At 44.4% G+C, this 11612-nt stretch overlaps 1 protein-coding gene across 1 annotated transcript; it reads left to right on the top strand.

Moving 5' to 3' along the window:
- The first annotated feature begins 3198 nt into the window (after window positions 1–3198).
- LOC127298617 (uncharacterized) lies at window positions 3199–10634 on the top strand. The gene is made up of 11 exons (XM_051328458.2): window positions 3199–3403; window positions 3486–4031; window positions 4122–4199; window positions 4323–4415; window positions 4591–4686; window positions 6568–6621; window positions 6709–6912; window positions 7648–7779; window positions 8227–8292; window positions 9293–9592; window positions 9924–10634. The coding sequence occupies exons 1-11, from the start codon at window positions 3341–3343 to the stop codon at window positions 10398–10400; spliced, it is 2109 nt and encodes a 702-aa protein (XP_051184418.1). The 5' UTR covers window positions 3199–3340; the 3' UTR covers window positions 10401–10634.
- Window positions 10635–11612: the final 978 nt, after the last annotated feature.

Raw genomic sequence — 11612 nt, forward strand, 5'->3', positions numbered from 1 at the left:
GCCGGAGGCGATCTCCTGAATCCCCCGAGATGGGATTGACGGCGGCGGCGTCTCTGGAAGGTTTTCCGTATCGTGGCTCTCGGTACTGGAGTTATTATCGACGAAGGCTTAAGTAGGCGGAGGAGATAGGTCAGGGGGCGCCACGAGGGCCCCACACAACAGGCCGGCGCGGCCAGGGCCTGGGCCGCGCCACCCTAGCGTGTGGGCGCCTCGTCGCCCCACTTCGTTTCCTCCCCGGACTTCTGGAAGCTTCGTGGAAAAATAAGATCCTGGGCGTTGATTTCGTCCAATTCCGAGAATATTTCCTTACTAGGATTTCTGAAACCAAAAGCAGCAGAAAATAGCAACTGGCTCTTCGGCATCTTGTTAATAGGTTAGTGCCGGAAAATGCATAAATATGACATAAAGTATGCATAAAACATGTAGGTATCATCAATAAAGTGGCATGGAACATAAGAAATTATCGATACGTTGGAGACGTATCAGTCCCGTCGGGCTAGCTCTTCGCTTGCTGTTGCCCAGTCCTGGTTTGTTGCAAGACCTGTGGCTGCTCTCCTGGCTCCCAGCTCCCGCCTCTTCCATCCGCGCTGCTCCTTGCATCGACGAGGCAGGGTAGGCTGCTCCCTTTAACTTGCTTTCCATGCGCTGCCGCCGAAATTCATTGCATGACTAGGGTCTAGGGTTTGGACAAACAAAGAAGGGGATCTCGGTTGTACTAAAAACATGTGGACTTGACACATAGGGCAGACACTTAACGGATACTGCTTGGCACATAATGTTGATTGCTGAAAAATGGGACCCAGAGGCACCATAACGTGGGATGTCACGACAATATCTGGTTTGGCAAACATGCGCTCAAATCGGCCCCTTAAAGCAATTGGCTACCCAATTTTCAAAGTTCGGCTATTACAAGAAACAATGGGCCTCGTGAGCTCCCCTCGAAAATAGAAGGTCCGTTGTAGCAATTAGCCCATCAAAATGACATATGATAGTGAGCTATCAGATTTTACATTAGACAAGGTGTAGAAAGAGGACGATGCCGACCCATCGGAACGAAACAGACTGTGAAATCCATGTGAGATAAGATTTTAGAGGAATCATCGCTAAGAAGTAGAAATGAGGAGTACTCTAGTGAGGGAGATGTTTGACTCGAGAGATGAGGGCGGTGGTATTTCCTATGTAATCGGCAAAAGTGTTGTTCGGTATTTGGAAGATAGTTAATTATGCGGTGGCATTTTATACGTAAATATAGAGAAGTGTGACATCACGGAAAGTGTGGCATTGCATGTTTCATCTTAATAGTAAGGCGCGCGCTAGCCGTCGGTCGCTGGATCCCCGAGACAAAAATCGGTCGTTCCCGCACCCGTTGATTAGCCATCGTACGGTAAGGAACTATTTCCTTTCTCCTCATGTGGACTGGTCCCTCCAGGATGCAGCGCTGTGTCACACTTAAGAGCCAAGTAACTTTCTTGGTCCTAGCGTCCGCTGAGTCGCTGACACACTGCTCGCACGGTCAGCACCATGCTACATGGGCGAGGTGCTGTTTGGTCAAATGTCTATGCAGCACGTCATGTCATGTGCTACTGACCTCTCAACCATATCTAAACTAGATGCTTTCAAATGTTGTATTGTACTGTATTGTACTAGTACACGATAATGGATAATGGAAGGGAAAACCATTACAACATCTCGCATCTCCCTTCAACAAAAAATTTGTATGAGTATGTTACAAATTTAATGCACCTACATAACATTAGAAAATCTGAGAAATAAATTACTTGTAGAAAATACCATGAAAATATTGCAACATCCCCTATCTTCTTTTACAATAAAAAAATTATGAGTACATTACAATTTTAATGCACGTACACAATCTTAGAAACTCCAAGAAATACACTAGGCGTAGAAAGTACCAGGAAAAGATTGCAACATCTCGTGTCTTCTTTCACCACAAAATTTTTATGAGTATGTTACAATTTTAATGCACGTACACAACATTAGAAAATCCGAGAAACAATACTTGTAAAAAATACCGGGAAAGTGTTGTAATATCTCGCGTATGCTTTCACAATAAAATTTATATTAGTATGTTACAATTTAATACATGTACACAATCTTAGAAAATCCGAGAAAATACGATACATGTAGAAAATACCAGGAAAATGTCGCAACATCTTCTGGATGCTTTCACACCAAAATTTGTATGAGTATTTTACAATTTCAATACACATACGCAACATTAGAAAATCCGAGAAGTGCACTAGTTGTAGAAAAATACCAACATCTCGCACCTGTTTTTTACATCACAATTTGTATGAGTATATTACAATATTGAACCAGGTATGCAACGTTAGAAATCTAAGAAATACTGTTCTTGTAGAAAATACTAGGAAAATATTACAACATCTCGCAATAGATTTCACAATAAAATTTGTATGAGTATGTTACAATTTTAATGCACGTACACAACATTAGAATTCCGAGAAATACACTAGTTGTAGAAAATACGAGGAAAATATTACAACATATCGCGTCTGCTTTCACAACAAAACTTATACGAGTTTGTTACAATTTTATGCACACACCAAAAAACATAGGTGTTGTTGCGTTGTCCATGGCGCTATATGCAACATAAAAATTATTATCTAACTTAGTAACCATTGTGCCGTGATAGAAAGTAAATTAACAGTGGCTTACTTCATCCATCCATAAAAGAATGTCAGAGATTTATCTAAAATCAAATGTATCTACGCAATAAAAATTGACTAGGTACACTTAAATTTACACAAACTTGATTAATTGTGTCACAATAAACATACGTGAGGTGATTCTAATGCTGATGCATATAGTAGTGTAAAAGGACATCTTCATGTGACCACAAAAGAGACCAAACTATTTGGCCGCCTCAGTCGAAAAACTAGATGTACCATACAGCCTGTACGCAGCAACCGTGCATGCAAGAAAAGACAGGACGAGGCAAAAGTAGTAGCCACCCTAGTGGACATGCAACAGCGGGCACAGGAAAAAAGAAGGAAAGGCAGGAACATGCAACAACGAGCGTAGGTGGGACCCATACTAGTGATTGCGCGGAACAGAAACCCACATGCGCGCGATCGGTCGATTGATTTCAAGCATTTTCCTAATATAGTAAAGATAAAGATAAGATAGTGAGCTAGCAGATTTTACATTAACGCAGAGCCCAGGTGTAGGAAGATGACGATGACGGCCCATGGGCTCGTCGTTCTGGTGCAGCAGTAGCTGCTAGAAGCCTAGTACACTGCCTCCTTCTCTCCTCCTGAGATCCGGTCGAGGTCGCCGGAGTCGATCGCCGCCGTGAAAGATGAGGAAGCGGGACCTGGGCATCCTCCTCCTCGCCGCCTTCGCCGTCTTCTTCTCCCTCCAGGTGAGCCACTCCTCCATCCTCTCCTCTCCTTCCCTACGAGGATCGACCGAAACCCTAAGCAAACCATTCCCTCAACCGCCAGCACGAGGGCGATTTCTCGTTCCGGGAGGCGTGGTACCACCTCTCGGACGACGGGTACCCGATCAAGCACGACGCCGACCGCCTCCCGCCGCCGCTCGTCGCCGACCTCAACGGCGATGGCAGGCCCGAGGTCCTGCTCCCCACCCACGACGCCACCATCCAGGTCCTCCAGCCCCCGCCAGCGCACCACACCGCCACCACCCTCGACGACTTCCGCGAGGCGCGCGTCATGGCCGAGATCTCCCTCCTCCCCGCCAACGTTCGCGTCGCCTCAGGCAGGCGCCCGGTGGCCATGGCCGTCGGCACCGTCGACCGCTCCTACCAGGCCGCCCACGTCCACAAGCAGGTCCTCGTCGTCGTCACCTCCGGATGGGTCGTCATGTGCTTCGATCACAACCTCAAGAAGCTCTGGGAGGCCAACCTCCAGGACGACTTCCCCCATGCCGCGCGCCATCGTGAGGTCGCCATATCTGTAACCAATTACACACTCAAGCATGGAGATGCTGGCCTTGTCATCGTCGGAGGGAGGATGGAGATGCAACATCACGTATGCTATCCCACATATCACCATAATCATTAACCACCGTCTTCTGCCTAACCTTGATGATTTAAGACAACAACATAACCTGTTTGTCAGTCGGCAGATCTTTTCGATGACTTTATGAACTCTGAACACAGCAGGGAAGAGCACCGTAGAAGTGCCAGTGAGAAACAGGTTTTTTTTTTTTTTTTTTTGCATTTCCAACCTTTCATTTAGCTTGCACTGTCTTATGGGCTGCAAAAATGTTACCCCGTAACTTGATAGAAACCTAAGCTGTTTGGGGGTTATGTCCTGCAGGCTTCGGAGGGCACAAATGTAGACGTGCGTCATTTTGCGCTTTATGCCTTTTCTGGTCGCACTGGCTCATTGAGATGGAGCCGGAAGAATGAGGTATGTCCCATGTTCAAGCATTCAATTCTATGTACCACGGGTAAATTTGACACCACTGGTGTCAACACTTATATGTGCTCTCTGTTCCTATTTAGCATGCAAGTAAGCTGGAATAGCTATCAACAGAGATCTAACTTTTACATATTGTTCTTATATTTTTCTCTCGACACGGCAGAACATCCAGTCACAGCCATCAGATGCTTCAGTGATGATACCACAACACAATTACAAGCTTGATGTTCACGCCCTTAATAGCCGCCATCCTGGTGAGGTGAGAATTGTGTCCACCACCCCTGATAATGAAATAATTAGAATTCGTGTTCACATTAAGTAAGTCCTTTATTCTGTCCCCACTTATTCTTTGTTAGCTTCATTTCATTATCGTGATCATCTTCTTGGATAGGTAGCATTGTCTTAAACAATGCCAATATCCCCTCTGATATCCACCAGAGTGATTTGCCTGTACTAAGGAAGAATATGCTATTGACACCCATTTGTTCTTGTTTAGCAACTATAACCATCGTTCTCTGTGCTTGTGCCCATATTTTGCCTACAAATATTAGATTATCCTTGCACGTGGGAGTTGACCTACATATAAAGCTGGGAATGGTTTTTGATTAACTGGTTTAAATAGTTTGGTTATTTGCTCTGGGCTTGGTTGGTTCGGGTCGTGATGGGTGTGGACTGTTATCAGTTTGGTTTGGTTTTTTTTTTTTTTTTTGACATAAGTTTGGTTTGGGTTGGGTTTACGGAGAAACGATTTGGGTATGGTTGGGTGTGGGCCTGAATGGTTCGGTCGCTAATAGTTAGGAATCGTAGTCCAGAACCGGTTATTGGATTGGTTCGGTCGAGTCCAAGCGACAACCAGTAAACCACCACAGCCTGGTCCTTCTCCGCCTCCAGAAGTGTGAGCAGTTGCAGCCTCGCCTTGGGCTCGACGACGACGGAGTGGTGCTGCGGTCGGTGGCCGGGTCGCCGGAGTTCGACGCCGACATCCTATTGGCCTTCCAGGACACGATCGCCGAATTCTCACCGCCTCCTCTAGAAGCCCCCGTACCTGCACGAGTCCATGCACAACATTCACGCCCAACATACCCATAGAAAACATGAGCAAGGAGGTGAGCGTCATCGTCTAGTTCTTTTCAAAGACCGGCATGCATCCGAAAGTTGTCGGCATCCTTGCTGTCAACTGCAGCCTTTTCAACCCGTTGCCATGGGGATTCGGTCAGTCTCAGGCTCCGGCGTGGGTGGGTGTGGATCGTGGTGAGGGGAACCACGGGCAAGGCTGTCCCGTCGTCCCCGCACAAAATACGGTGCCGGTGGCCTGATCGATCCCGACGGTGGCAGCCTGGTGGAGCTTGTGGCGCCGGAGGAGGGCGGTCGGCGCGCCACCTCCCTTGCTGGGCAGAGAGTGGGTGCACGCGCTCAACAAAGGATGGGGGCACGGGCTTCATGCTCGAGCTCGACATGCTTAGTAGCTCATCAAACAGCGCGAGCTCGCCGGAGAAGCGGGAGGGTGGTGGTACGGTGCCAGCGGCGCTGAAAAGCGACTTGGAGAGGTGCTGCCTGTTCAGGTTCGTCAGGAAGCTGCAGCGCGCTGGTGGCTTCGACGAGCAGCCGAGATGATGCTGAGAGTACCAGGCATGTACCAGACTTTTAAAACCGATACATGCAAACCTGACACTACTGGTGCATACACGGCACATCGCCCATGGAGGAACTCATCGTCTTAGCGGACGGCGTTGAAATGAGTTCTCGCGCATGAACATGTTCAACTAGCTCTTGACTTGGGAGCTTTTTAGGTGCACGAGTGGGTAACCGAGCTCAAACCACAGGCTGAAACCACAGTTCTTGTCATCAGTTTGGTTTCGTTCGGGTGAAGATATCACGTAGTTTAGTTCAGTTTGGGTGTGAGTCCACAATTGGTTTGCCTAAATTGGTCAAAGTTTTGATACGGTTGAGGTCCCCAACCATTCTCAGCTTTACCTACATAGCAATCATCATACCAGTTCATTTGATAAAGAAAAGATATGATATCAAAATTTTGCTACTATTTCACACGTTGATTTGGACATGGACCATAGAGATGCTATGTAGGTTCACATAGTATTATTTTGTTTACCGGAACCTAATGTGTTTTATGAATTGGCAGTATGAATGCCGGGAATTCAGAGAATCAGTTCTTGGTGCCATGCCTCATCATTGGGTAAGACTAGATGCATGTTATCTTTTAGTGCAGTTACTGTATTTTGGTTATTTCTAACTTAGGCATGATTTTTTTGTTCTTTTTCAGGATAGGAGAGAGGACACTTCCCTACACCTTGCACAATTTAAGAAGCATAAAAGGAAACAGTTAAAGAAAACACAAGGAAAAAATGTTTTGAATAACGTGCACAAGCCCAGTGAACATAATCCACCCGGAAAGGATGATACTACTAGACTAACCAAAGCGATCGGGAAAGCTGCAGATCTGGCTGGGTCAGCTAAAGGGAAAAAGGTATAAGATATTTTTACGTCTGTAAATGTTAAAATGCACCTATCTTCTCTTTGTTGCAAATTGACCACGAGTGCAGTTATCTTGAAGTCTCCATAGTATGGATATGTTTGAGCGACTACTCTAGTTGGTAGATTTTAATAGTGAGTTATAAATTGACAACTACTCCCTCCGTGCTAAAATTAGTCTCTTGATTTTGTCTAGATGTGGATGTATCTAGATCCATTTTATTTGTAGATACATCCGTACCTTGAAAAAGTTGGGACACTTATTTTAGAACGGAGGGATTATATTGTAGATGGCTATAAAATCAAATTAACCAAACTTACTGTATATACTTTTTTATGGAATGCCTGTACAGCTATTCATGTCTATTTATGATTAAATAAGTAATATATAGCACTGAAGTCTTTATTATTTGGCATCTGTCGTTCCCTGGCTAAGGGTGCAAAACTGTAAACTGATGCTAATGTCTCTTGTGATTACTTTTATTGGGATCAAGCCTGGTTAATATACTTCACCTTCATGTATTCTCCATAACATTATAGCCTTTGCCTCTAGGATTTATGTAATTCTCTAAACGTATAGTTTTCCGAACTCATCAGTTATTGAGTGGCACATTTCTATCTGCATAATGCGGTCTGTTCTGAAATTTGTGATAGCTAGTGCATATTCCTTTGCACCACAGACCTTATGTATCACTTTGTACATGAATGTAACATCTGGCTTCTATCGCAGTCTCTTAACAGGCTTTATATTCCTACAATCACAAACCATACTCAAGTTTGGTGGGTTCCTAATGTTGTTGTTGCACATGAAAAGGAAGGGATTGAGGCTATTCATCTAGCATCTGGACGTACAATTTGCAAGGTACAAGATGCATCTTAGTGAATTTTGCTGCTCGCTCTCTGCTATTACTTACGTATCGGCTCATTTATTTTGTTAAAAGAAAACCGATCCAGCTTTTTCAAATGGTTCTTTGATTATTTTATGCTCTACATTTTCTTCATTTTAATAGGGATGTATTCATGTATAAAAGCTAGCTGCCTTTTTTTACAAGGCAAATAACTGATGGTACACTGGGTGACATCAAGATATTAATGGAGATTAAACTAACATTGTTGAATGCAAATAAATGTTTGATAGATCAATCTGCGGTTGTACAGTATCTATGTATACGTTTTTAGTGTCTGTAGCAACCCTGTTCCTTCTAAGGGAATCATAATTCATGTGTATTTATAAACATTTTTTTGTTTCTGTTGCACAATCTTATGTTTAGTCATCTCTGACTTGTTGTGATATTGTTTGCATGTTTAGCTTCATTTGACTGAAGGAGGTCTTCATGCAGATATTAATGGAGATGGAGTTCTAGATCATGTTCAGGTGTGTTAAAGTGTCAAGCTTTTTTAATCTGTGCACATTTTAAGGTCTGGATAATAATACCTTCAGGCCACTGCCAATGTATTTTATGTCCGTAATTTGGAGCGTAACTATATTTTTTCCACGGCTGGTTGTGTCGAATTTTGTGAGAGAACCAGGCAGTAGCCTAGTGGTTGGGTCGCAGTGGCGCATCCCACCAACCAGAGTTTGAGTCACGCTGGGAATGAATTCTGGAATTCTTAACCTATCTTCTTATTGTATTGGCACAGGGTTCCTCCCCTGTCGGAATCGCTTTTTTTTTTTTTAAAAGAAGACAAGATCTCTGCCTTTTCATTGATTGATCAAAACATTTTAATTGTGGAAGAGACGTTCACCAACACCCCAGGACACAACGTAGAGAGTACTCTCTTTAGTCCCACAAAGAGGTTCCTAAGATGTTTAATGCCTGCCAACCATCCTAGGCCTTTTCAATCATTAAACAAATTGGTTCAAATGGTATATAGGAATTTCAGTTAGTTTTTCGTCCCTCAAACATGAACATAGATCATACTGAACATGGCTTGTTCTGTCTGTATTATTATTACTTGTCTTGCTATCATTTTGTCCTAGTAAGTATTAAGTTCACTTGTCATGAAATATATATTGCCTTTGTCTTAAATGACTAGCCAAAATCTGTGAATGCTTGAACTACTAGTGTTAACATGATAAATGAATCCCCCCCCCCCCCAAGTTCACCTCAAATAATCAGCGTTCATATTCACAATGGAACTTGAGGTGTACTAATTTGAATTGGAAATGAGGGAATTAGTGTACACAGACCCAACTTACAGTCAGTATCATATCTTCCACTTTAATGATTTTTATGTAAGTTCATCCCCGTCTGCTGAAATTGGCAATTTCTTTCCTGCAATTCTTCTAAAGAATGAGTGATTGTCAGGTATGCCTTGTTTGATATCTTTTTGTTAATCATTGTTATCAAGATTGTTGGTTCATTCTTTTGTAGGTTGTCGGTGCAAATGGTGCTGAGCAAACTGTTGTTAGTGGGTCCATGGAAGTCCTAAAACCCTGTTGGGCAGTTGCTACATCGGGTGTACCAGTTCGGGAGCAACTTTTCAACGTTTCGATCTGCCATTACAACCATTACAATCTGTTCCATCATGGTGACTTCTCAAGAAGTTTTGGGAGGACATTTGATCCAAGTGGCTTAGAGGTGGCAACCCCTATTCTGCTACAGAGAGATGATGGTCATAAACACAGAAGAGGAAGTCATGGTGATATCATCTTTCTAACAAGCCGGGGAGAGGTCAGCATATTCTTCGCTGTTATTTTTTGCAAGTGCACATGTAGGGTAGTTAGGCAGGGTTGCTCCATATGCAGGGAACAATTCATAAGTGAGGTAATCTGGAGAAATATCAAACAAAATGTATTGTAGAGTTTCTTACTGACATGTGTGGGTTTTGAGACTGGTGCATACTTATTTATCCTTATCTGTCTCCAAGCCCTCTTAGCATTTTTTAATTGGTTTTATATGCATGAAATCAAGATACTAGCTTTTCTCTCATTAATAAATTATCAACAGCGGTGGTTTATTTCCAATAGTACCCTAACTTTTTTTTTTTTTTGCAACATTGTAGGTGACCTCGTACTCTCCAGGTCTACTTGGTCATGATGCGATGTGGAGATGGCAACTATCGACAGGTGCAACATGGTCCAACCTTCCATCTCCATCTGGTATGATGGAGAACATCGTGGTTCCTACACTCAAGGCCTTCTCTCTGTGGGCGTACGACCCGAAACAGGTGATCATTGCGGGCGGCGACCAGGAGGCCGTGGTGATCTCTCCTTCTGGCAGCTTACTGGCGTCCATCGAACTCCCAGCGCCTCCGACCCACGCGCTGATCCTCGAGGATTTCTCGGGCGATGGTCTAACCGATGTGATTCTGGTGACGTCTGGGGGAGTGTATGGTTTTGTGCAGACGAGGCAGCCTGGGGCGCTATTCTTCAGCACACTTGTCGGCTGCCTGATAGTCGTGATTGGAGTGATATTCGTTTCTCTGCACCTGAACTCGCCAAATGGTGGTAAACCCAGGTCGTCGAGTGGCTACCGGTGACATGCTGTAATGTGTCTTCTGTCGAGAGAGATTTCCAGCTGTGTGGAGCTGTTATAGTGTTGGAACTAGATTATCATATGCTACTAGTTAGCTGGCGGTGTTTCACTTATGTGAACTTTCCACAAGGTGTATGTATTTTTGGTAGTTAACTTATGTTGTATGACGCAGATCCTACATGGGTATAGCTCTGTTACTAAAGACTATCATTACACACACTCTTTGGTTAGCATTAAATCTTTGTCTGAATCAGCACGTGAAATAACATGGAGAACGTACAATGGGATACCAAATATTACTTCCTATGTACTCCGATCGAGTAGAATGCAGAAGTGCACACAATCGATTCTTCACTCGTTTGCAGTTATTATAAGAAGATGTAGATCGCCGGCGTGGAGTTGTAAATTTACTTTGTGTGAAGTCGACGGATGCATATCTGTGTAGATCCATGTGAAACAACATTGGCTAGCTCCTGTTGATCTTTATTTTGTTTTGCAACTCCATGTGAGGCAGTAGCAAAGGTGAGGTCGTCCTTGGTTATTCTTCTCGGAACCTGTGCGTGTGCGTTGGTCGACACGTACAAGGTGGCTTTTGTTGGTGACAGTACACACCCCTCACATCGATCGTCTCCACTCGGCGGAGCAAATTCGTGTTGCTCAACGCCGCCGGCCGCTCTTTCGAGCTGCTCGTCGCCGACGGCATGATGCGCACCCAGGTCTTCTCTTCCGACCGCTGGGAATGGGGCCCTCCTTCCCCTTGGAACACCATGATGTTCCAAACCTCCAATTCTTCTCACGCCCCGCGCGCCGTCATCGCCCGAACGGTCTACTGGCTTTGCTCTCCTCCTATATTTGCATTTGACGGTATGATGATGCCGCGTGATCCTGGAGGTGACGCCAGGCGCGCGTGTTCCTCCGGCTTGACATCGGAGAAGCCTGCAATTTGGCGCGGGTTGTCAAGCTCGGGACCCAAGATAGCAATGCCAGATATGCCACATACCTGTGCTTGCATGAGATAGATTTCGTCTCTGTGCTCCAGGACATGAAATCCTTCCCTCAAGGTACAATCCTCTTCTTTTCTCTGCAAGCCATAAATTTGTTCATTGATGTTCAGTTCTGAATTCTTAACCTGCTTGCTTTCCTATCTGCCTATTTTTAGTGCAATAAAAACTACTCTGCATCAAGTTTGTAGTATGAATTAAGAAGTGTATATATT

The sequence above is a fragment of the Lolium perenne genome, chromosome 5, assembly GCF_019359855.2.
Source record: "Lolium perenne isolate Kyuss_39 chromosome 5, Kyuss_2.0, whole genome shotgun sequence".
In the NCBI taxonomy this organism is placed as follows: domain Eukaryota; kingdom Viridiplantae; phylum Streptophyta; class Magnoliopsida; order Poales; family Poaceae; genus Lolium; species Lolium perenne.

Excerpts from the sequence above, each read along its gene's own strand:
- LOC127298617 (XM_051328458.2), top strand. The coding sequence starts at position 3,341 with ATGAGGAAGCGGGACCTGGGCATCCTCCTCCTCGCCGCCTTCGCCGTC. Across the intron at positions 4,200-4,322 it reads GAAGTGCCAGTGAGAAACAG|GCTTCGGAGGGCACAAATGT; the intron begins GTTTTTTTTTTT and ends TATGTCCTGCAG. Across the intron at positions 6,913-7,647 it reads GGTCAGCTAAAGGGAAAAAG|TCTCTTAACAGGCTTTATAT; the intron begins GTATAAGATATT and ends CTTCTATCGCAG.